This window comes from Oncorhynchus clarkii, chromosome 19, assembly GCF_045791955.1.
Source record: "Oncorhynchus clarkii lewisi isolate Uvic-CL-2024 chromosome 19, UVic_Ocla_1.0, whole genome shotgun sequence".
Taxonomy (NCBI): Eukaryota; Metazoa; Chordata; class Actinopteri; order Salmoniformes; family Salmonidae; genus Oncorhynchus; species Oncorhynchus clarkii.
In genome coordinates this window covers 4,089,509-4,116,548 of record NC_092165.1, presented here as the reverse complement: position 1 = coordinate 4,116,548, position 27,040 = coordinate 4,089,509, and the positions used below count along the sequence as shown (strand labels likewise).

Genomic DNA, 27,040 nt, shown 5'->3' with positions numbered 1-27,040 from the left:
CGCTACAGAGGTGGAGGTGGTGTGTGTGTGTGTGTGTGTGTATTCTAACCTGGTCTGAGTCCAGCAGACAGTAGTTGACTCGTAGCTGTACCAGCTGCGCCAGCAGGTCTAGGACCTGTCTCTGCAGCGCTACAGAGGTGGAGGTGGTGTGTGTGTGTGTATTCTAACCTGGTCTGAGTCCAGCAGACAGTAGTTGACTCGTAGCTGTACCAGCTGCGCCAGCAGGTCTAGGACCTGTCTCTGCAGCGCTACAGAGGTGGAGGTGGTGTACAGTTTCAGAGCCTTGATCACCAGAGGTTCAAACAGACGGATGTGGTTGTGGATCGCATTCTGGAAGACAATCGATCAATATATTAATTAAGTCAGTCAATCAATCAATATTGTTTTGTTGTTGTTACAAACAGAAAGATGTGGATCGCATTCTGGGAAGACAATCGATCAATATATAAATTGATCAGTCAGTTGATTAATCAATCAGTCCATTTAAATTTACAACCACACATTCTGCAAAACAATCAATCAATCAATCAATCAATCAATCAATCAATCTAACCGCTCAGAGTCACCCTGAGTTATCTAACCGCTCAGAGTCACCATGAGTTATCTAACCGCTCAGAGTCACCATGAGTTATCTAACCGCTCAGAGTCACCATGAGTTATCTAACCGCTCAGAGTCACCATGAGTTATCTAACCACTCAGAGTCACCATGAGTTATCTAACCGCTCAGAGTCACCATGAGTTATCTAACCGCTCAGAGTCACCATGAGTTATCTAACCACTCAGAGTCACCCTGAGTTATCTAACCACTCAGTCACCATGAGTTATCTAACCGCTCAGTCACCATGAGTTATCTAACCGCTCAGAGTCACCCTGAGTTATCTAACCACTCAGAGTCACCATGAGTTATCTAACCACTCAGTCACCATGAGTTATCTAACCACTCAGAGTCACCATGAGTTATCTAACCACTCAGAGTCACCCTGAGTTATCTAACCGCTCAGAGTCACCATGAGTTATCTAACCGCTCAGAGTCACCATGAGTTATCTAACCGCTCAGAGTCACCCTGAGTTATCTAACCGCTCAGAGTCACCATGAGTTATCTAACCGCTCAGAGTCACCATGAGTTATCTAACCGCTCAGAGTCACCCTGAGTTATCTAACTGCTCAGAGTCACCATGAGTTATCTAACCGCTCAGAGTCACCATGAGTTATCTAACCGCTCAGAGTCACCCTGAGTTATCTAACCACTCAGAGTCACCATGAGTTATCTAACCACTCAGAGTCACCATGAGTTATCTAACCGCTCAGAGTCACCCTGAGTTATCTAACCGCTCAGAGTCACCATGAGTTATCTAACCGCTCAGAGTCACCCTGAGTTATCTAACCGCTCAGAGTCACCATGAGTTATCTAACCGCTCAGAGTCACCATGAGTTATCTAACCGCTCAGAGTCACCATGAGTTATCTAACCGCTCAGAGTCACCATGAGTTATCTAACCGCTCAGAGTCACCCTGAGTTATCTAACCGCTCAGAGTCACCATGAGTTATCTAACCGCTCAGAGTCACCATGAGTTATCTAACCGCTCAGAGTCACCATGAGTTATCTAACCGCTCAGAGTCACCATGAGTTATCTAACCGCTCAGAGTCACCATGAGTTATCTAACCGCTCAGAGTCAACATGAGTTATCTAACCGCTCAGAGTCACCATGAGTTATCTAACCGCTCAGAGTCACCATGAGTTATCTAACCGCTCAGAGTCACCCTTAGTCATCTAACCGCTCAGAGTCACCCTGAGTCATCTAACCACTCAGAGTCACCCTGAGTCATCTAACCACTCAGAGTCACCCTGAGTTATCTAACCACTCAGAGTCACCCTGAGTTATCTAACCACTCAGAGTCACCATGAGTTATCTAACCACTCAGAGTCACCATGAGTTATCTAACCACTCAGAGTCACCATGAGTAATCTAACCGCTAAGAGTCACCCTGAGTTATCTAACCGCTCAGAGTCACCATGAGTTATCTAACCACTCAGAGTCACCATGAGTTATCTAACCACTCAGAGTCACCATGCGTTATCTAACCACTCAGTCACCATGAGTTATCTAACCACTCAGAGTCACCATGAGTTATCTAACCGCTCAGAGTCACCATGAGTTATCTAACCACTCAGTCACCATGAGTTATCTATCCGCTCAGAGTCACCATGAGTTATCTAACTGCTCAGAGTCACCATGAGTTATCTAACCACTCAGAGTCACCATGAGTTATCTAACCGCTCAGAGTCACCATGAGTTATCTAACCACTCAGAGTCACCATGAGTTATCTAACCGCTCAGAGTCACCATGAGTTATCTAACTGCTCAGAGTCACCATGAGTTATCTAACCGCTCAGAGTCACCATGAGTTATCTAACCGCTCAGAGTCACCATGAGTTATCTAACCGCTCAGAGTCACCATGAGTTATCTAACCGCTCAGAGTCACCATGAGTTATCTAACCACTCAGAGTCACCATGAGTTATCTAACCACTCAGAGTCACCATGAGTTATCTAACCGCTCAGAGTCACCATGAGTTATCTAACCACTCAGAGTCACCATGAGTTATCTAACCACTCAGAGTCACCATGAGTTATCTAACCACTCAGTCACCATGAGTTATCTAACTGCTCAGTCTCCATGGCAACCATATGCTTCACATTGTAATATGAGTCATGTATTAGAGCTGTACCGTGTGTGTGTGTGTGTGTGTGTGTCTCTGTGTGTGTGTGTGTCTCTGTGTGTGTGTGTGTGTGTGTGTGTGTGTGTGTGTGTGTGTGTGTGTGTGTGTGTCTCTGTGTGTGTGTGTGTGTGTGTGTGTGTGTGTGTCTCTGTGTGTGTGTGTGTACCTTGTCTCCTCTCTGTTTGGTCACGTTGGTGATACTGGATCTCAGCTGGTTGGACACCTTCTGCATTACATCAAACCACCTGATGGGGACAGATACAAGGAGGGGAGAGATGTGAGTGTATAAGCCTGGTGTGTGTGTGTGTGTGTGTGTGTGTATAACCCCGGTGTGTGTGTGTGTGTGTATATAACCCTGGTGTGTGTGTGTGTGTGTGTGTGTATAGAACCCTGGTGTGTGTGTGTGTGTGTGTGTGTATAACCCCGGTGTGTGTGTGTGTGTGTGTATAACCCCGGTGTGTGTGTGTGTGTGTGTGTGTGTATAACCCCGGTGTGTGTGTGTGTGTATATAACCCTGGTGTGTGTGTGTGTGTGTGTGTGTGTGTGTGTGTGTACATATAACCCTGGTGTGTGTGTGTGTATATATATAACCCTGGTGTGTGTGTGTGTGTGTGTGTGTGTGTGTGTGTGTGTGTGTGTGTGTGTGTATATAACCCTGGTGTGTGTGTGTGTGTATATAACCCTGGTGTGTGTGTGTGTGTGTGTGTGTGTGTGTGTGTACCCACCCTGACGCGTCCTGCTCCTGCTCAGCCTGCACCATGTTCCTGAGGCTGGCGTCGGCCAGGGCCTGGGTGAAGTGTGTGTAGGGGGCCATGAAGCAGTAGTGATAGAGGCCAGGTCTCAGGCTGGACGAGCCCAGACGGAGAGCCTTCCCCTGGGATCGACTAGGACCGCCCTGGGCCCCCTCGTACTGGGAGGCTAGGTTGGTACCAAACAACGTCTTCAATAACTGGCGGGAGAGACGACAGGGGTAATGGTTGAAATGGTACCTTAACGTTCCCATAATTCCCTGGGTTTTCCAAAAACACGATTTGCAGATTCCCAGAAAATGGAAGGAATAAATCAGGACATTTTGGGAATGTTAACAACATTTTTCAACCCTAGGGTGACAGGATATTAAAATCACACACACCAGACTACCCTGTCTTATCCCTCAAAGCACACACTGACCTCTCTCTCTCACACACACACGCACACTGACCTCTCTCTCTCACACACACACTGACCTCTCTCTCTCACACACACGCACACACATATAAAGTCTCTTCAGACAGTCTCTTCTGAATGTTTTGTATGGAACCATCGCACAGGGAGACCGATATCTCTCAGTCCCTGTCGGCAGGTACCAGTCTCACTCTGTGGTGAGTCTTAGAGACTACAGTACACTGACCAGTACAGTAGTCATTACACTGACCACCACACACACACAGTACAGACCTGTTGAACACAGACCGTGGCCATCAGAGGTTCTCTGGAGAAGCAGAGTTTCAGGTAGCTGAGGATCTCTTCCACACACTGATGGATCAGACAACAGTAATCAATACATCATTATACTATACAACTATTAACTAATCAATACATCATTATAATACAACTATTAACTAATCAATACATCATTATACTACAACTATTAACTAATCAATACATCATTATAATACAACTACTAACTAATCAATACATCATTATACTATACAACTACTAACTAATCAATACATCATTATACTACAACTATTAACTAATCAATACATCATTATACTACACAACTATTAACTAATCAATACATCATTATACTACAACTATTAACTAATCAATACATCATTATACTACAACTACTAACTAACTAGTATCTAATCAATACATCATTATACTACAACTACTAACTAATCAATACATCATTATAATACAACTACTAACTAATCAATACATCATTATACTACAACTATTAACTAATCAATACATCATTATACTACAACTACTAACTAACTAGTATCTAATCAATACATCATTATACTACAACTACTAACTAATCAATACATCATTATACTACAACTATTAACTAATCAATACATCATTATAATACAACTATTAACTAATCAATACATCATTATACTACAACTATTAACTAATCAATACATCATTATACTACAACTACTAACTAATCAATACATCATTATACTACAACTATTAACTAATCAATACATCATTATACTACAACTACTAACTAGTATCTAATCAATACATCATTATACTACAACTATTAACTAATCAATACATCATTATACTATACAACTACTAACTAATCAATACATCATTATACTACAACTATTAACTAATCAATACATCATTATACTACAACTACTAACTAATCAATACATCATTATACTACAACTATTAACTAATCAATACATCATTATACTACAACTATTAACTAATCAATACATCATTATACTACAACTACTAACCATCTACTATCTAATCACAGTATCCCTTTAAGGTTATCAATATGAAAGGTGTTTTAACATGTTTATGAACATGAATAAGAGTGTTATAACTGGTTTATGAACATGAAGAGTGTTATAACTGGTTTATGAACATGAATAAGAGTGATCTCTCATTTATGAACATGAATAAGAGTGATCTAACTCGTTTATGAACATGAATAGGAGTGATCTACCTCATTTATGAACATGAATAGGAGTGATCTACCTCATTTATGAACATGAATAAGTGATCTAACTCTTATGAACATGAATAAGTGATCTAACTCTTATGAACATGAATAAGAGTGATATAACTCATTTATGAACATGAATAAGTGATCTAACTCTTATGAACATGAATACGAGTGATATAACTCATTTAACATGAATAAGAGTGTTATAACTCTTATGAACATGAATAAGAGTGTTATAACTGGTTTATGAACATGAATAAGAGTGTTATAACAGGTTTCTAGGAGGTGCATTCGGGTCGCTCTGACCTTTCCGATGTCGTGTAGCGTGGCCATCTCTAGCAGCTGAGACAGAACGTCCAGCGTAGAACGCAGGAACCCTCCGAACTTCTCGTTGGTGCTGTGGAGGTCCAACGTAACCTAGGAAACACACAACAAACATCAACACGTCAACACAACAACAACAAAAACATTGACAAGGACATAAATAAAACAAGTGTAGTAAGTGAACACAACTGCAGTTTTATGAAGTATCAGAACTCATGTTGGTTATTTCACACTTCTAAACATCCAGGTTGACTATTCTGATATTTCAGTGATTCAGAAAAGACCAACTCCTTATAGTTGGTGTGTGTGTGTGTGTGTGTGTACACCTTAAAGTTGATGTGTGTGTGTGTGCGTGCGTACCTTATAGTTGGTGTGTGTGTGTGTGTGTGTGTGTGCGTGCGTACCTTATAGTTGGTGTGTGTGTGTGTGTGTGTGTGCGTGCGTACCTTATAGTTGGTGTGTGTGTGTGTGCGTGCGTACCTTATAGTTGGTGTGTGTGTGTGTGTGTGTGTGCGTGCGTACCTTATAGTTGGTGTGTGTGTGTGTGTGCGTGCGTACCTTATAGTTGGTGTGTGTAGCTTTGAGGACGTCGTACAGTTTGAGGTAGGTGGGTAGATGATAGAAGCTTCCCAGGGTTGTGGACTTGTTGACGTTAGCCGTGGACCCCGAGCTGTCCGCTGGCCTGCCTGCTCACAGAAAGGTCATGAAGAGGAGGGATCTTTGTGAATGGAAGCCCTGGGTTACGTATCCTTCACACACCTTAGACTGAAATCGTTCATTGGTTACTGGTTCACTGGTTAGACTGGTCAGACTGATCAGACTGGTTAGACTGATCAGACGGGTCGGACTGGTCGGACTGGTCGGACTGGTCGGACTGGTCGGACTGATTAGACTGGTTAGACTGGTCAGACTGATTAGACTGGTCAGACGGGTCAGACGGGTCAGACTGGTCAGACTGGTCAGACTGGTCAGACTGGTCAGACTGGTCAGACTGGTCAGACTGGTCAGACTGGTCGGACTGGTCAGACTGATTAGACGGGTCAGACGGGTCAGACGGGTCAGACTGGTCAGACTGGTCAGACGGGTCAGACGGGTCAGACGGGTCAGACTGGTCAGACTGGTCAGACTGGTCAGACTGGTCAGACTGGGTACGTATCCTTCACACACCTTTGACTGAAGTTAAAAATAATCTGTTGTTTCTATGAAGTTTAAAGTCGGTGTTTACATGTTTCCTACAGAGCAGAAGTCGTCAGGAAGTGGACTACTGTACCAGTGTTGGTCTCGCTGCCTTTCTTAGGGCTCATGGGAATGGTGCTTGGCTCTGCTACCTCCTTGCCTTTCCTTCTGATGGGGCTGAGGGAGGGAGCGTTGGCTAGGGACGGCAGGGTGGCCTGGAGGGACAGAGAGGACAACACTGAGGGAGGGAGTGTTGGCTAGGGACGGCAGGGTGGCCTGGAGGACAGAGAGGATAACACTGAGAGGGAGCGTTGGCTAGGGACGGCAGGGTGGCCTGGAGGGACAGAGAGGACAACACTGAGGGAGGGAGCGTTGGCTAGGGACGGCAGGGTGGCCTGGAGGGACAGAGAGGACAACACTGAGGGAGGGAGCGTTGGCTAGGGACGGCAGGGTGGCCTGGAGGGACAGAGAGGACAACACTGAGGGAGGGAGTGTTGGCTAGGGACGGCAGGGTGGCCTGGAGGACAGAGAGGACAACACTGAGGGAGGGAGTGTGGCCTGGAGGACAACACTGAGAGAGGGAGCGTTGGCTAGGGACGGCAGGGTGGCCTGGAGGGACAGAGAGGACAACACTGAGGGACGGCAGGGTGGCCTGGAGGACAGAGAGGACAACACTGAGGGACGGCAGGGTGGCCTGGAGGACAGAGAGGACAACACTGAGGGACGGCAGGGTGGCCTGGAGGACAGAGAGGACAACACTGAGGGACGGCAGGGTGGCCTGGAGGACAACACTGAGGGACGGCAGGGTGGCCTGGAGGACAGAGAGGACAACACTGAGAGAGGGAGCGTTGGCTAGGGACGGCAGGGTGGCCTGGAGGACAGAGAGGACAACACTGAGGGAGGGAGCGTTGGCTAGGGACGGCAGGGTGGCCTGGAGGGACAGAGAGGACAACACTGAGAGAGGGAGCGTTGGCTAGGGACGGCAGGGTGGCCTGGAGGACAGAGAGGACAACACAGAGAGGGAGCGTTGGCTAGGGACGGCAGGGTGGCCTGGAGGACAGAGAGGACAACACTGAGAGAGGGAGCGTTGGCTAGGGACGGCAGGGTGGCCTGGAGGACAGAGAGGACAACACTGAGAGAGGGAGCGTTGGCTAGGGACGGCAGGGTGGCCTGGAGGGACAGAGAGGACAACACTGAGAGAGGGAGCGTTGGCTAGGGACGGCAGGGTGGCCTGGAGGGACAGAGAGGACAACACTGAGAGAGGAAGCGTTGGCTAGGGACGGCAGGGTGGCCTGGGGGGACAGAGAGGACAACACAGAGAGGGAGCGTTGGCTAGGGACGGCATGGTGGCCTGGAGGGACAGAGAGGACAACACAGAGAGGGAGCGTTGGCTAGGGACGGCATGGTGGCCTGGAGGGACAGAGAGGACAACACAGAGAGGGAGCGTTGGCTAGGGACGGCAGGGTGGTCTGGAGGACAGAGAGGACAACACTGAGAGAGGGAGTGGTGGCTAGGGACGGCAGGGTGGCCTGGAGGACAGAGAGGACAACACTGAGGGAGGGAGCGTTGGCTAGGGACGGCAGGGTGGCCTAGAGGACAACACTGAGGGAGGGAGCGTTGGCTAGGGACGGCAGGGTGGCCTGGGAGAAAGAGAGGACAACACAGAGAGGGAGAGTTGGCTAGGGACAGCGGGGCGGCCTGGAGGACAACACAGAGAGAGGGAGCGTTGGCTAGGGACGGCAGGGTGGCCTGGAGGGACAGAGAGGACAACACTGAGAGAGGGAGCGTTGGCTAGGGACAGCAGGGTGGCCTGGAGGGACAGATTATCCCTTTGTATCTCTTGATGGACACATTGTTTAGACACACACACGACACACACCTGACACACACACACACCTTGACAGCGGGTCCGGGCGGCGTGTCGTCCAGCACGTGGGCACAGATGTTGAGTATCTTGAGGATGTGAGAGAAGAGTTGTTCCACCAGGACCACCAGGGGGCGCTCTCCCACCGCTGCCCAGGGCTCCTCTGTCTTACCGGGGACCGGCCCTCCCTCCTCCTCCCCAGCCCAGGGACTACACATACACTGTGGAGCCGTCGCTGAATGAGAAGAGCGGAACACAGCTTGGTTTCATGTTGGGAATAAGACAGCTAAATGTTGTCATTGTGGTATTTGATTAGGATCCCCATTAGCTGTTTCTATAGCAGCAGCTTCTCTTCCTGGGGTTTATTAGGATCATTATCTGTTTTTATAGCAGCAGCTACTCTTCCTGGGGTTTATTAGGATCATTATCTGTTTCTATAGCAGCAGCTACTCTTCCTGGGGTTTATTAGGATCATTATCTGTTTCTATAGCAGCAGCTACTCTTCCTGGGGTTTATTAGGATCATTATCTGTTTCTATAGCAGCAGCTACTCTCCCTGGGGTTTATTAGGATCATTATCTGTTTCTATAGCAGCAGCTACTCTTCCTGGGGTTTATTAGGATCATTATCTGTTTCTATAGCAGCAGCTACTCTTCCTGGGGTTTATTAGGATCATTATCTGTTTCTATAGCAGCAGCTACTCTTCCTGGGGTTTATTAGTATCATTATCTGTTTCTATAGCAGCAGCTACTCTCCCTGGGGTTTATTAGGATCATTATCTGTTTCTATAGCAGCAGCTACTCTTCCTGGGGTTTATTAGGATCATTATCTGTTTTTATAGCAGCAGCTACTCTTCCTGGGGTTTATTAGGATCATTATCTGTTTCTACAGCAGCAGCTACTCTTCCTGGGGTTTATTAGGATCCTCCTTAGCTGTTTCTATAGCAGCAGCTACCCTTCTTGGGGTTTATTAGGATCAGTATCTGTTTCTATAGCAGCAGCTACTCGTCCTGGGGTTTATTAGGATCATTATCTGTTTCTATAGCAGCAGCTACTCTTCCTAGGGTTTATTAGGATCATTATCTGTTTCTATAGCAGCAGCTACTCTTCCTGGGGTTTATTAGGATCATTATCTGTTTCTATTGCAGCAGCTACTCTTCCTGGGGTTTATTAGGATCATTATCTGTTTCTAAAGCAGCAGCTACTCTTCCTGGGGTTTATTAGGATCATTATCTGTTTCTATAGCAGCAGCTACTCTTCCTGGAGTTTATTAGGATCATTATCTGTTTCTACAGCAGCAGCTACTCTTCCTGGGGTTTATTAGGATCCTCCTTAGCTGTTTCTATAGCAGCAGCTACCCTTCTTGGGGTTTATTAGGATCAGTATCTGTTTCAATAGCAGCAGCTACTCGTCCTGGGGTTTATTAGGATCATTATCTGTTTCTATAGCAGCAGCTACTCTTCCTAGGGTTTATTATGATCATTATCTGTTTTTATAGCAGCAGCTACTCTTCCTGGGGTTTATTAGGATCATTATCTGTTTCTATAGCAGCAGCTACTCTTCCTGGGGTTTATTAGGATCATTATCTGTTTCTATAGCAGCAGCTACTCTTCCTGGGGTTTACTAGGATCATTATCTGTTTCTATAGCAGCAGCTACTCTTCCTAGGGTTTATTAGGATCATTATCTGTTTCTATAGCAGCAGCTACTCTTCCTGGGGTTTATTAGGATAATTATATGTTTCTATAGCAGCAGCTACTCTTCCTGTGGTTTATTAGGATCATTATCTGTTTCTATAGTAGCAGCTACTCTTCCTGGGGTTTATTATGATCCCCATTATCTGTTTCTATAGCAGCAGCTACTCTTCCTGGGGTTTATTAGGATCATTATCTGTTTCTATAGCAGCAGCTACTCTTCCTGGGGTTTATTATGATCATTATCTGTTTCTATAGCAGCAGCTACTCTTCCTGGGGTTTATTAGGATCCTCCTTAGCTGTTTCTATAGCAGCAGCTACTCTTCCTGGGGTTTATTAGGATCATTATCTGTTTCTAAAGCAGCAGCTACTCTTCCTGGGGTTTATTAGGATCATTATCTGTTTCTATAGCAGCAGCTACTCTTCCTGGGGTTTATTAGGATCCTCCTTAGCTGTTTCTATAGCAGCAGCTACCCTTCTTGGGGTTTATTAGGATCAGTATCTGTTTCAATAGCAGCAGCTACTCGTCCTGGGGTTTATTAGGATCATTATCTGTTTCTATAGCAGCAGCTACTCTTCCTAGGGTTTATTAGGATCATTATCTGTTTCTATAGCAGCAGCTACTCTTCCTGGGGTTTATTAGGATCATTATCTGTTTCTATAGCAGCAGCTACTCTTCCTGGGGTTTATTAGGATCATTATCTGTTTCTACAGCAGCAGCTACTCTTCCTGGGGTTTATTAGGATCATTATCTGTTTCTATAGCAGCAGCTACTCTTCCTGGGGTTTACTAGGATCATTATCTGTTTCTATAGCAGCAGCTACTCTTCCTAGGGTTTATTAGGATCATTATCTGTTTCTATAGCAGCAGCTACTCTTCCTATGGTTTATTAGGATCATTATCTGTTTCTATAGTAGCAGCTACTCTTCCTGGGGTTTATTATGATCCCCATTATCTGTTTCTATAGCAGCAGCTACTCTTCCTGGGGTTTATTAGGATCATTATCTGTTTCTATAGCAGCAGCTACTCTTCCTGGGGTTTATTATGATCATTATCTGTTTCTATAGCAGCAGCTACTCTTCCTGGGGTTTATTAGGATCCTCCTTAGCTGTTTCTATAGCAGCAGCTACTCTTCCTGGGGTTTATTAGGATCATTATCTGTTTCTAAAGCAGCAGCTACTCTTCCTGGGGTTTATTAGGGTCATTATCTGTTTCTATAGCAGCAGCTACTCTTCCTGGGGTTTATTAGGATCCTCATTAGCTGTTTCTATAGCAGCAGCTACTCTTCCTGGGGTTTATTAGTATCATTATCTGTTTCTATAGCAGCAGCTACTCTTCCTGGGGTTTACTAGGATCATTATCTGTTTCTATAGCAGCAGCTACTCTTCCTAGGGTTTATTAGGATCATTATCTGTTTCTATAGCAGCAGCTACTCTTCCTGGGGTTTATTAGGATAATTATATGTTTCTATAGCAGCAGCTACTCTTCCTGTGGTTTATTAGGATCATTATCTGTTTCTATAGTAGCAGCTACTCTTCCTGTGGTTTATTATGATCCCCATTATCTGTTTCTATAGCAGCAGCTACTCTTCCTGGGGTTTATTAGGATCATTATCTGTTTCTATAGCAGCAGCTACTCTTCCTGGGGTTTATTATGATCATTATCTGTTTCTATAGCAGCAGCTACTCTTCCTGGGGTTTATTAGGATCCTCCTTAGCTGTTTCTATAGCAGCAGCTACTCTTCCTGGGGTTTATTAGGATCATTATCTGTTTCTAAAGCAGCAGCTACTCTTCCTGGGGATTATTAGGATCATTATCTGTTTCTATAGCAGCAGCTACTCTTCCTGGGGTTTATTAGGATCATTATCTGTTTCTATAGCAGCAGCTACTCTTCCTGGGGTTTATTAGGATCCCCATTATCTGTTTCTAAAGCAGCAGCTACTCTTCCTGGGGTTTATTAGGATCATTATCTGTTTCTATAGCAGCAGCTACTCTTCCTGGGGTTTATTAGGATCATTATCTGTTTCTATAGCAGCAGCAACTCTTCCTGGGGTTTATTAGGATCATTATCTGTTTCTACAGCAGCAGCTACTCTTCCTGGGGTTTATTAGGATCCTCCTTAGCTGTTTCTATAGCAGCAGCTACTCTTCCTTGGGTTTATTAGGATCATTATATGTTTCTATAGCAGCAGCTACTCTTCCTGGGGTTTATTAGGATCCCCATTATCTGTTTCTATAGCAGCAGCTACTCTTCCTGGGGTTTATTAGGATCCCCATTATCTGTTTCTATAGCAGCAGCTACTCTTCCTGGGGTTTATTAGGATCATTATCTGTTTCTATAGCAGCAGCTACTCTTCCTGGGGTTTATTAGGATCATTATCTGTTTCTATAGCAGCAGCTACTCTTCCTGGGGTTTATTAGGATCATTATATGTTTGTATAGCAGCAGCTACTCTTCCTGGAGAGCCACACAAAACATGACATAATACAGGACATCAATAGACAACAGCTGAAGGACAGAACTACATACATGTTACATGAGCTACACGTACAGTCAGGTTGCCAGGTTCCCGGACTGTGTTAATGTTAAGGTACTAATTATGTCCTAATAACGTTGTACTAACGTTCGACAGGTTTGTAAAGATCGTACCGATTGTTGTAATAAGGTTTTATGAAGGTTGAAATACCGCGAGACAGGTAAACACCTTAATAACATCAAGCAGGTGGATACTGGTTTATCCAGGTGTGTTAACATTCTGTAAACATTATAATAACATCAAACAGGTGTATACAGGTGTGTTAACATTATAATAACAGCAAACAGGTGTATAAAGGTGTGTTAACATTATAATAACATCAAACAGGTGTATACAGGTGTGTTAACATTATAATAACATCAAGCAGGTGTATACAGGTGTGTTAACATTATAATAACATCAAATAGGTGTATACAGGTGTGTTAACATTATAATAACATCAAGCAGGTGTATACAGGTGTGTTAACATTATAATAACATCAAGCAGGTGTATACAGGTGTGTTAACATTATAATAACATCAAACAGGTGTATACAGGTGTGTTAACATTATAATAACATCAAACAGGTGTATACAGGTGTGTTAACATTATAATAACATCAAACAGGTGTATACAGGTGTGTAAACATTATAATAACATCAAACAGGTGTATACAGGTGTGTTAACATTATAATAACATCAAGCAGGTGTATACAGGTGTGTTAACATTATAATAACATCAAACAGGTGTATACAGGTGTGTAAACATTATAATAACATCAAACAGGTGTATACAGGTGTGTTAACATTATAATAACATCAAGCAGGTGTATACAGGTGTGTTAACATTATAATAACATCAAACAGGTGTATACAGGTGTATACAGGTGTGTTAACATTATAATAACATCAAACAGGTGTATACAGGTGTGTAAACATTATAATAACATCAAACAGGTGTATACAGGTGTGTTAACATTATAATAACATCAAGCAGATGTATACAGGTGTGTTAACATTATAATAACATCAAACAGGTGTATACAGGTGTGTTAACATTATAATAACATCAAACAGGTGTATACAGGTGTGTTAACATTATAATAACATCAAACAGGTGGATACAGGTGTGTTAACATTATAATAACATCAAACAGGTGTATACAGGTGTGTAAACATTATAATAACATCAAGCAGGTGTATACAGGTGTGTTAACATTATAATAACATCAAACAGGTGTATACAGGTGTGTTAACATTATAATAACATCAAACAGGTGTATACAGGTGTGTTAACATTATAATAACATCAAACAGGTGTATACAGGTGTGTTAACATTATAATAACATCAAACAGGTGTATACAGGTGTGTTAACATTATAATAACATCAAACAGGTGTATACAGGTGTGTAAACATTATAATAACATCAAACAGGTGTATACAGGTGTGTAAACATTATAATAACATCAAGCAGGTGTATACAGGTGTGTTAACATTATAATAACATCAAACAGGTGTATACAGGTGTGTTAACATTATAATAACATCAAACAGGTGTATACAGGTGTGTAAACATTATAATAGCATCAAACAGGTATATACAGGTGTGTTAACATTATAATAACATCAAGCAGGTGTATACAGGTGTGTTAACATTCTGTAAACATTATAATAACATCAAACAGGTGTATACAAGTGTGTAAACATTATAATAACATCAAACAGGTGTATACAGGTGTGTTAACATTATAATAACATCAAGCAGGTGTATACAGGTGTGTTAACATTCTGTAAACATTATAATAACATCAAACAGGTGTATACAGGTGTGTTAACATTATAATAACATCAAGCAGGTGTATACAGGTGTGTTAACATTCTGTAAACATTATAATAACATCAAACAGGTGTATACAGGTGTGTTAACATTATAATAACATCAAACAGGTGCATACAGGTGTGTTAACATTATAATAACATCAAACAGGTGTATACAGGTGTGTTAACATTATAATAACATCAAACAGGTGTATACAGGTGTGTTAACATTATAATAACATCAAGCAGGTGTATACAGGTGTGTTAACATTATAATAACATCAAACAGGTGTATACAGGTGTGTTAACATTATAATAACATCAAGCAGGTGTATACAGGTGTGTTAACATTCTGTAAACATTATAATAACATCAAACAGGTGTATACAGGTATGTAAACATTATAATAACATCAAACAGGTGTATACAGGTGTGTTAACATTATAATAACATCAAGCAGATGTATACAGGTGTGTTAACATTATAATAACATCAAGCAGGTGTATACAGGTGTGTAAACATTATAATAACATCAAGCAGGTGTATACAGGTGTATACAGGTGTGTTAACATTATAATAACATCAAGCAGGTGTATACAGGTGTGTAAACATTATAATAACATCAAACAGGTGTATACAGGTGTGTAAACATTATAATAACATCAAGCAGGTGTATACAGGTGTGTTAACATTATAATAACATCAAGCAGGTGTATACAGGTGTGTTAACATTATAATAACATCAAACAGGTGTATACAGGTGTGTTAACATTATAATAACATCAAACAGGTGTATACAGGTGTGTTAACATTATAATAACATCAAACAGGTGTATACAGGTGTGTTAACATTATAATAACATCAAGCAGGTGTATACAGGTGTGTTAACATTCAAACATACATAACATTATAATAACATCAAACAGGTGTATACAGGTGTGTTAACATTATAATAACATCAAGCAGGTGTATACAGGTGTGTTAACATTATAATAACATCAAACAGGTGTATACAGGTGTGTTAACATTATAATAACATCAAGCAGGTGTATACAGGTGTGTTAACATTATAATAACATCAAGCAGGTGTATACAGGTGTGTTAACATTATAATAACATCAAACAGGTGTATACAGGTGTGTTAACATTATAATAACATCAAGCAGGTGTATACAGGTGTGTAAACATTATAATAACATCAAGCAGGTGTATACAAGTGTGTAAACATTATAATAACATCAAACAGGTGTATACAGGTGTGTTAACATTATAATAACATCAACCAGGTGTGTTAACATTCTGTAAACATTATAATAACATCAAACAGGTGTATACAGGTGTGTAAACATTATAATAACATCAAGCAGGTGTATACAGGTGTATACAGGTGTGTTAACATTATAATAACATCAAACAGGTGTATACAGGTGTGTTAACATTATAATAACATCAAACAGGTGTATACAGGTGTGTTAACATTATAATAACATCAAACAGGTGTATACAGGTGTGTTAACATTATAATAACATCAAGCAGATGTATACAGGTGTGTAAACATTATAATAACATCAAACAGGTGTATACAGGTGTGTTAACATTATAATAACATCAAACAGGTGTATACAGGTGTGTTAACATTATAATAACATCAAGCAGGTGTATACAGGTGTGTTAACATTCTGTAAACATTATAATAACATCAAACAGGTGTATACAGGTGTGTTAACATTATAATAACATCAAACAGGTGTATACAGGTGTGTTAACATTATAATAACATCAAGCAGATGTATACAGGTGTGTAAACATTATAATAACATCAAACAGGTGTATACAGGTGTGTTAACATTATAATAACATCAAACAGGTGTATACAGGTGTGTTAACATTATAATAACATCAAGCAGGTGTATACAGGTGTGTTAACATTATAATAACATCAAACAGGTGTATACAGGTGTGTTAACATTATAATAACATCAAGCAGGTGTATACAGGTGTGTTAACATTATAATAACATCAAGCAGGTGTATACAGGTGTGTTAACATTATAATAACATCAAACAGGTGTATACAGGTGTGTTAACATTATAATAACATCAAGCAGATGTATACAGGTGTGTAAACATTATAATAACATCAAACAGGTGTATACAGGTGTGTTAACATTATAATAACATCAAACAGGTGTATACAGGTGTGTTAACATTATAATAACATCAAGCAGATGTATACAGGTGTGTTAACATTATAATAACATCAAACAGGTGTATACAGGTGTGTTAACATTATAATAGCATCAAACAGGTGTATACAGGTGTGTTAACATTATAATAACATCAAGCAGGTGTATACAGGTGTGTTAACATTATAATAACATCAAACAGGTGTATACAGGTGTGTTAACATTATAATAACATCAAACAGGTGTATACAGGTGTGTTAACATTATAATAACATCAAACAGGTGTATACAGGTGTGTTAACATTATAATAACATCAAACAGGTGTATACAGGTGTGTTAACATTATAATAACATCAAACAGGTGTATACAGGTGTGTTAACATTATAATAACATCAAACATGTGTATACAGGTGTGTTAACATCATAATAACATCAAACAGGTGTATACAGGTGTGTTAACATTCTGTAAACATTATAATAACATCAAACAGGTGTATACAGGTGTGTTAACATTATAATAACATCAAACAGGTGTATACAGGTGTGTTAACATTATAATAACATCAAACAGGTGTATACAGGTGTGTTAACATTATAATAACATCAAACAGGTGTATACAGGTGTGTTAACATTCTGTAAACATTATAATAACATCAAGCAGGTGTATACAGGTGTATACAGGTGTGTTAACATTATAATAACATCAAACAGGTGTATACAGGTGTGTTAACATTATAATAACATCAAGCAGGTGTATACAGGTGTGTTAACATTATAATAACATCAAACAGGTGTATACAGGTGTGTTAACATTATAATAACATCAAACAGGTGGATACAGGTGTGTTAACATTATAATAACATCAAACAGGTGTATACAGGTGTGTTAACATTATAATAACATCAAACAGGTGTATACAGGTGTGTAAACATTATAATAACATCAAGCAGGTGTATACAGGTGTATACAGGTGTGTTAACATTATAATAACATCAAGCAGGTGTATACAGGTGTGTAAACATTATAATAACATCAAACAGGTGTATACAGGTGTGTTAACATTATAATAACATCAAGCAGGTGTATACAGGTGTGTTAACATTATAATAACATCAAGCAGGTGTATACAGGTGTGTTAACATTATAATAACATCAAACAGGTGTATACAGGTGTGTAAACATTATAATAACATCAAGCAGGTGTATACAGGTGTGTTAACATTATAATAACATCAAACAGGTGTATACAGGTGTGTAAACATTATAATAACATCAAGCAGGTGTATACAGGTGTATACAGGTGTGTTAACATTATAATAACATCAAACAGGTGTATACAGGTGTGTTAACATTATAATAACATCAAACAGGTGTATACAGGTGTGTTAACATTATAATAACATCAAACAGGTGTATACAGGTGTGTAAACATTATAATAACATCAAGCAGGTGTATACAGGTGTGTTAACATTATAATAACATCAAACAGGTGTATACAGGTGTGTTAACATTATAATAACATCAAACAGGTGTATACAGGTGTTAACATTCTGTAAACATTATAATAACATCAAACAGGTGTATACAGGTGTGTTAACATTATAATAACATCAAACAGGTGTATACAGGTGTGTAAACATTATAATAACATCAAACAGGTGTATACAGGTGTGTTAACATTATAATAACATCAAACAGGTGTATACAGGTGTGTTAACATTATAATAACATCAAACAGGTGTATACAGGTGTGTTAACATTATAATAACATCAAACAGGTGTATACAGGTGTGTTAACATTATAATAACATCAAACAGGTGTATACAGTGTGTTAACATTATAATAACATCAAACAGGTGTATACAGGTGTGTTAACATTATAATAACATCAAACAGGTGTATACAGGTGTGTTAACATTATAATAACATCAAACAGGTGTATACAGGTGTGTAAACATTATAATAACATCAAACAGGTGTATACAGGTGTGTTAACATTATAATAACATCAAACAGGTGTATACAGGTGTGTTAACATTATAATAACATCAAACAGGTGTATACAGGTGTGTTAACATTATAATAACATCAAACAGGTGTATACAGGTGTGTTAACATTATAATAACATCAAGCAGGTGTATACAGGTGTGTTAACATTATAATAACATCAAACAGGTGTATACAGGTGTGTTAACATTATAATAACATCAAACAGGTGTATACAGGTGTGTTAACATTATAATAACATCAAACAGGTGTATACAGGTGTGTTAACATTATAATAACATCAAACAGGTGTATACAGGTGTGTTAACATTATAATAACATCAAACAGGTGTATACAGGTGTGTTAACATTATAATAACATCAAACAGGTGTATACAGGTGTGTTAACATTATAATAACATCAAGCAGGTGTATACAGGTGTGTTAACATTATAATAACATCAAACAGGTGTATACAGGTGTGTTAACATTATAATAACATCAAACAGGTGTATACAGGTGTGTAAACATTATAATAACATCAAACAGGTGTATACAGGTGTATACAGGTGTGTTAACATTATAATAACATCAAACAGGTGTATACAGGTGTGTTAACATTATAATAACATCAAGCAGGTGTATACAGGTGTGTTAACATTATAATAACATCAAACAGGTGTATACAGGTGTGTTAACATTATAATAACATCAAACAGGTGTATACAGGTGTGTTAACATTATAATAACATCAAGCAGGTGTATACAGGTGTGTTAACATTATAATAACATCAAACAGGTGTATACAGGTGTGTTAACATTATAATAACATCAAGCAGGTGTATACAGGTGTGTTAACATTATAATAACATCAAGCAGGTGTATACAGGTGTGTTAACATTATAATAACATCAAGCAGGTGTATACAGGTGTGTTAACATTATAATAACATCAAGCAGGTGTATACAGGTGTGTTAACATTATAATAACATCAAACAGGTGTATACAGGTGTGTTAACATTATAATAACATCAAACAGGTGTATACAGGTGTGTTAACATTATAATAACATCAAACAGGTGTATACAGGTGTGTTAACATTCTGTAAACATTATAATAACATCAAGCAGGTGTATACAGGTGTGTAAACATTATAATAACATCAAACAGGTGTATACAGGTGTGTAAACATTATAATAACATCAAGCAGGTGTATACAGGTGTGTAAACATTATAATAACATCAAACAGGTGTATACAGGTGTGTAAACATTATAATAACATCAAACAGGTGTATACAGGTGTATACAGGTGTGTAAACATTATAATAACATCAAGCAGGTGTATAGAGGTGTGTAAACATTATAATAACATCAAACAGGTGTATACAGGTGTGTTAACATTATAATAACATCAAGCAGGTGTATACAGGTGTGTTAACATTATAATAACATCAAACAGGTGTATACAGGTGTGTTAACATTATAATAACATCAAACAGGTGTATACAGGTGTGTTAACATTATAATAACATCAAACAGGTGTATACAGGTGTGTAAACATTATAATAACATCAAACAGGTGTATACAGGTGTTGTGTCCAGGTACGTACCAGCGAGCAGGTTCCCGGCCAGCAGCAGAGCATCTTGGTGAGCAGAGAGGTCCAGAGGAAACCAGGCAGAGGACAGTAGAGACATCATCATGTTAGCCATCCCTACTGTTAGACTCCTCTTCCCTTCCTCTAATGGGCCTGAATCGGGCTGAGAGAGGCTGGGAGAGAGACATCATCATGTTAGACTCCTCTTCCCTTCCTCTAATGGGCCTGAGCCGGGCTGGGAGAGGCTGGGAGAGAGACAACATCATGTTAGACTCCTCTTCCCTTCCTCTAATGGACCTGAGCCGGGCTGGGAGAGGCTGGGAGAGAGACAACATCATGTTAGCCATCCCTACTGTTAGACTCCTCTTCCCTTCCTCTAATGGACCTGAGCCGGGCTGGGAGAGAGACATCATCATGTTAGACTCCTCTTCCCTTCCTCTAATGGACCTGAGCCGGGCTGGGAGAGAGACATCATCATGTTAGACTCCTCTTCCCTTCCTCTAATGGACCTGAAGCCGGGCTGGGAGAGAGACATCATCATGTTAACCATCCCTACTGTTAGACTCCTCTTCCCTTCCTCTAATGGACCTGAGCCGGGCTGGGAGAGAGACATCATCATGTTAGACTCCTCTTCCCTTCCTCTAATGGGCCTGAGCCGGGCTGAGAGAGGCTGGGAGAGAGACATCATCATGTTAGACTCCTCTTCCCTTCCTCTAATGGGCCTGAGCCGGGCTGGGAGAGGCTGGGAGAGAGACATCATCATGTTAGACTCCTCTTCCCTTCCTCTAATGGACCTGAAGCCGGGCTGGGAGAGAGACATCATCATGTTAACCATCCCTACTGTTAGACTCCTCTTCCCTTCCTCTAATGGGCCTGAATCGGGCTGGGAGAGAGACATCATCATGTTAACCATCCCTACTGTTAGACTCCTCTTCCCTTCCTCTAATGGGCCTGAGCCGGGCTGGGAGAGGCTGGGAGAGAGACAACATCATGTTAGACTCCTCTTCCCTTCCTCTAATGGGCCTGAATCGGGCTGGGAGAGAGACATCATCATGTTAACCATCCCTACTGTTAGACTCCTCTTCCCTTCCTCTAATGGGCCTGAATCGGGCTGGGAGAGAGACATCATCATGTTAACCATCCCTACTGTTAGACTCCTCTTCCCTTCCTCTAATGAACCTGAGCCGGGCTGAGAGAGGCTGGGAGAGAGAGATATATTATTTACAAACCCCAAACTGAGGGGTGTGTGCGCGTGTGTGTGTGTGCGCGCGTGTGTGTGTACGTGTGTGTGTACCTGTGTGTGTGTACCTGTGTGTGTGTGTGTGTACCTGTGTGAGTACCTGTGTGTGTACCTGTGTGTGTGTGTGTACCTGTGTGTGTGTGTGTGTGTGTACCTGTGTGTACCTGTGTGTGTGTGTGTACCTGTGTGTGTGTGTGTGTACCGTGTGTGTGTGTGTGTGTGTGTGTGTGTGTACCTGTGTGTGTGTGTGTGTACCTGTGTGTGTGTGTGTGTGTGTGTGTGTGTGTACCTGTGTGTGTGTGTGTACCTGTGTGTGTGTGTGTGTGTGTGTGTGTGTGTACCTGTGTGTGTGTGTGTGTGTGTACCTGTGTGTGTGTGTGTGTGTGTACCTGTGTGTGTGTGTGTGTGTGTGTGTGTGTGTGTGTACCTGTGTGTGTGTGTGTACCTGTGTGTGTGTGTGTACCTGTGTGTGTGTGTGTGTGTGTGTGTGTGTGTGTGTGTGTGTGTGTGTGTGTGTGTGTGTGTGTACCTGTGTGTGTGTGTGTACCTGTGTGTGTGTGTGTGTGTGTGTGTGTGTGTGTGTGTGTGTGTACCTGTGTGTGTGTGCGTGTGTACCTGTGTGTGTGTGTGTACCTGTGTGTGTGTGTGTGTGTGTGTGTGTGTGTGTGTGTGTGTGTGTGTACCTGTGTGTGTGTGTGTGTGTGTGTGTGTGTGTGTGTGTGTACCTGTGTGAGCGTGCCCGGGAGCGGTTGAGGTTGGATCGGTTGGGGTGTGTGACGGTGGAGCTGACGTAACCACAGTGCCAGCCCGTACTCCAGGTGCATGCTGGGTAGGTGGTGGTCAGAAGATGCAGCGCCTCACAGCAGCCGAACTACACAGGAAAGGAAAATAAAAGTACAGATTGATAATTCCATGAATGAACTACAGAGAACGAGAAGTTTCCTAAAATGAGACAATAAGGTATGTTGAGGTCTGGCCTACGGAGGAGGACACCAGGGATACTCACTGTGAGGGCCCTAGACATGGAGGAGGTGTGTGTGTGTGTGTGTGTGTGTGTGTGTGTGTGTGTACTCACAGTGAGGGCCCTAGACATGGAGGAGGTGTGTGTGTGTGTGTGTGTGTGTGTGTACTCACAGTGAGGGCCCTAGACATGGAGGTGTGTGTGTGTGTGTGTGTGTGTGTGTGTGTGTGTGTGTGTGTGTGTGTGTGTGTGTGTGTGTGTGTGTGTGTACTCACAGTGAGGGCCCGTGACGTAGAGGAGGTGAGAGCGTGTGTGTGTGTGTGTGTGTGTGTGTGTGTGTGTGTGTGTGTGTACTCACAGTGAGGGCCCGTGACGTAGAGGAGGTGTGTGTGTGTGTGTGTGTGTGTGTGTACTCACAGTGAGGGCCCGTGACGTAGAGGAGGTGAGAGCGTGGGACACGGCAGAGACGACTCTTGACAAGTTATTCTCCACAGTGACGTCTGACACTCCCTGAGACAGGTTATAACCACGATACGTCCTGACACAGAGAAAGTGAAAGAGAGGAAAAGAGATGCAGGGTCCCGCTGGATATCTCCTCTAGATTTCAGAGTCTGTTTTGAGAGAGCCAGAGATCAGAATAAAGGCTTTGTGAACTCTGAACTCTGAAGGGGCAGAGCTCAGAAAAAAAGGTTGAATTTGTGAACTCTGTTTTTAAAACAGGAGTCAGAAGTCTGATAACATAATTAAAAGCATTAACCCTGGAGATGAACACCCTCTACCAAGACCTGGAGATGAACACCCTCTACCAGCTCTACCTGGAGATGAACACCCTCTACCAGGACCTGGAGATGAACACCCTCTACCAAGACCTGGAGATGAACACCCTCTACCAGCTCTCCCTGGAGATGAACACCCTCTACCAAGACCTGGAGATGAACACCCTCTACCAAGACCTGGAGATGAACACCCTCTACCAGCTCTACCTGGAGATGAACACCCTCTACCAGGACCTGGAGATGAACACCCTCTACCAGGACCTGGAGATGAACACCCTCTACCAGGACCTGGAGATGAACACCCTCTACCAGGACCTGGAGATGAACACCCTCTACCAGGACCTGGAGATGAACACCCTCTACCGGGACCTGGAGATGAACACCCTCTACCAGCTCTACCTGGACCTGGAGATGAACACCCTCTACCAGGACCTGGAGATGAACACCCTCTACCAGGAACTGGAGATGAGGTCTGTTAGGACCAGTCTGATGGTCAGCAGGGAGGTGTGTTAGGACCAGTCTGATGGTCAGCAGGGAGGTGTGTTAGGACCAGTCTGATGGTCAGCAGGGAGGTGTGTTAGGACCAGTCTGATGGTCAGCAGGGAGGTGTGTTAGGACCAGTCTGATGGTCAGCAGGGAGGTGTGTTAGGACCAGTCTGATGGTCAGCAGGGAGGTGTGTTAGGACCAGTCTGATGGTCAGCAGGGAGGTGTGTTAGGACCAGTCTGATGGTCAGCAGGGAGGTGTGTTAGGACCAGTCTGATGGTCAGCAGGGAGGTGTGTTAGGACCAGTCTGATGGTCAGCAGGGAGGTGTGTTAGGACCAGTCTGATGGTCAGCAGGGAGGTGTGTTAGGACCAGTCTGATGGTCAGCAGGGAGGTGTGTTAGGACCAGTCTGATGGTCAGCATGGAGGTGTGTTAGGACCAGTCTGATGGTCAGCAGGGAGGTGTGTTAGGACCAGTCTGATGGTCAGCAGTGTCTGGGAGTAGGAGATCAAACCAGCCAGTTAGCTGGTAGTAGATCAAACCAGCCAGTTAGCTGGTAGTAGATCAAACCAGCCAGTTAGTAGATCAAACCAGCCAGTTAGCTGGTAGTAGATCAAACCAGCCAGTTAGCTGGTAGTAGATCAAACCAGCCAGTTAGTAGATCAAACCAGCCAGTTAGCAGGTAGTAGATCAAACCAGCCAGTTAGTAGATCAAACCAGCCAGTTAGCTGGTAGTAGATCAAACCAGCCAGTTAGTAGATCAAACCAGCCAGTTAGCTGGTAGTAGATCAAACCAGCCAGTTAGTAGATCAAACCAGCCAGTTAGCTGGTAGTAGATCAAACCAGCCAGTTAGCTGGTAGTAGATCAAACCAGCCAGTTAGCAGGTAGTAGATCAAACCAGCCAGTTAGCAGGTAGTAGATCAAACCAGCCAGTTAGCAGGTAGTAGATCAAACCAGCCAGTTAGCTGGTAGTAGATCAAACCAGCCAGTTAGCTGGTAGTAGATCAAACCAGCCAGTTAGCTGGTAGTGGATCAAACCAGCCAGTTAGTAGATCAAACCAGCCAGTTAGCTGGTAGTAGATCAAACCAGCCAGTTAGTAGATCAAACCAGCCAGTTAGCTGGTAGTAGATCAAACCAGCCAGTTAGCTGGTAGTAGATCAAACCAGCCAGTTAGCTGGTAGTAGATCAAACCAGCCAGTTAGCTGGTAGTAGATCAAACCAGCCAGTTAGTAGATCAAACCAGCCAGTTAGCTGGTAGTAGATCAAACCAGCCAGTTAGTAGATCAAACCAGCCAGTTAGCTGGTAGTAGATCAAACCAGCCAGTTAGTAGATCAAACCAGCCAGTTAGCTGGTAGTAGATCAAACCAGCCAGTTAGCAGGTAGTAGATCAAACCAGCCAGTTAGTAGATCAAACCAGCCAGTTAGTAGATCAAACCAGCCAGTTAGCTGGTAGTAGATCAAACCAGCCAGTTAGTAGATCAAACCAGCCAGTTAGCTGGTAGTAGATCAAACCAGCCAGTTAGCTGGTAGTAGATCAAACCAGCCAGTTAGTAGATCAAACCAGCCAGTTAGTAGATCAAACCAGCCAGTTAGTAGATCAAACCAGCCAGTTAGCGGGTAGTAGATTAAACCAGCCAGTTAGTAGATCAAACCAGCCAGTTAGCTGGTAGTAGATCAAACCAGCCAGGTAGTAGATCAAACCAGCCAGTTAGCTGGTAGTAGATCAAACCAGCCAGTTAGTAGATCAAACCAGCCAGTTAGTAGATCAAACCAGCCAGTTAGTAGATCAAACCAGCCAGTTAGCTGGTAGTAGATCAAACCAGCCAGTTAGTAGATCAAACCAGCCAGTTAGTAGATCAAACCAGCCAGTTAGCTGGTAGTAGATCAAACCAGCCAGTTAGCTGGTAGTAGATCAAACCAGCCAGTTAGTAGATCAAACCAGCCAGTTAGCAGATCAAACCAGCCAGTTAGTAGATCAAACCAGCCAGTTAGCTGGTAGTAGATCAAACCAGCCAGTTAGCAGGTAGTAGATCAAACCAGCCAGTTAGTAGATCAAACCAGCCAGTTAGTAGATCAAACCAGCCAGTTAGCTGGTAGTAGATCAAACCAGCCAGTTAGTAGATCAAATCAGCCAGTTAGTAGATCAAACAAGCCAGTTAGTAGATCAAACCAGCCAGTTAGCGGGTAGTAGATTAAACCAGCCAGTTAGTAGATCAAACCTGCCAGGTAGTAGATCAAACCAGCCAGTTAGTAGATCAAACCAGCCAGTTAGCTGGTAGTAGATCAAACCAGCCAGTTAGTAGATCAAACCAGCCAGTTAGCTGGTAGTAGATCAAACCAGCCAGTTAGTAGATCAAACCAGCCAGTTAGCAGGTAGTAGATCAAACCAGCCAGTTAGCAGGTAGTAGATCAAACCAGCCAGTTAGCTGGTAGTAGATCAAACCAGCCAGTTAGTAGATCAAACCAGCCAGTTAGCTGGTAGTAGATCAAACCAGCCAGTTAGTAGATCAAACCAGCCAGTTAGCAGGTAGTAGATCAAACCAGCCAGTTAGCTGGTAGTAGATCAAACCAGCCAGTTAGCTGGTAGTAGATCAAACCAGCCAGTTAGTAGATCAAACCAGCCAGTTAGTAGATCAAACCAGCCAGTTAGCTGGTAGTAGATCAAACCAGCCAGTTAGTAGATCAAACCAGCCAGTTAGTTGGTAGTAGATCAAACCAGCCAGTTAGTAGATCAAACCAGCCAGTTAGTTGGTAGTAGATCAAACCAGCCAGTTAGTAGATCAAACCAGCCAGTTAGCTGGTAGTAGATCAAACCAGCCAGTTAGCTGGTAGTAGATCAAACCAGCCAGTTAGCTGGTAGTAGATCAAACCAGCCAGTTAGTAGATCAAACCAGCCAGTTAGTAGATCAAACCAGCCAGTTAGCTGGTAGTAGATCAAACCAGCCAGTTAGTAGATCAAACCAGCCAGTTAGCTGGTAGTAGATCAAACCAGCTAGTTAGTAGATCAAAC

At 42.3% G+C, this 27,040-nt stretch overlaps 1 protein-coding gene and 1 non-coding gene across 2 annotated transcripts in view; both read right to left on the bottom strand.

Annotated features, from left to right (window-relative positions):
• LOC139374612 (huntingtin) overlaps positions 1-27,040 on the bottom strand; it is a 137,888-nt gene that overhangs the window by 47,574 nt on the left and 63,274 nt on the right. Inside the window, exons 24-34 of the mRNA XM_071115640.1 lie at positions 23,184-23,304; positions 22,531-22,676; positions 20,581-20,738; positions 8,795-8,997; positions 6,993-7,113; positions 6,281-6,408; positions 5,705-5,815; positions 4,162-4,239; positions 3,450-3,673; positions 2,891-2,969; positions 169-330 (exon numbers count right to left, since the gene is read on the bottom strand). Of these exons, the coding sequence (XP_070971741.1) occupies positions 169-330; positions 2,891-2,969; positions 3,450-3,673; positions 4,162-4,239; positions 5,705-5,815; positions 6,281-6,408; positions 6,993-7,113; positions 8,795-8,997; positions 20,581-20,738; positions 22,531-22,676; positions 23,184-23,304 (1,531 nt within the window). The remainder of the gene's footprint in view (positions 1-168; positions 331-2,890; positions 2,970-3,449; positions 3,674-4,161; positions 4,240-5,704; positions 5,816-6,280; positions 6,409-6,992; positions 7,114-8,794; positions 8,998-20,580; positions 20,739-22,530; positions 22,677-23,183; positions 23,305-27,040) is intronic.
• Positions 4,013-4,142, bottom strand: LOC139375571 (small Cajal body-specific RNA 14). The gene has a single exon (XR_011627823.1). It is a non-coding gene; the product is annotated as a small Cajal body-specific RNA 14 (non-coding RNA).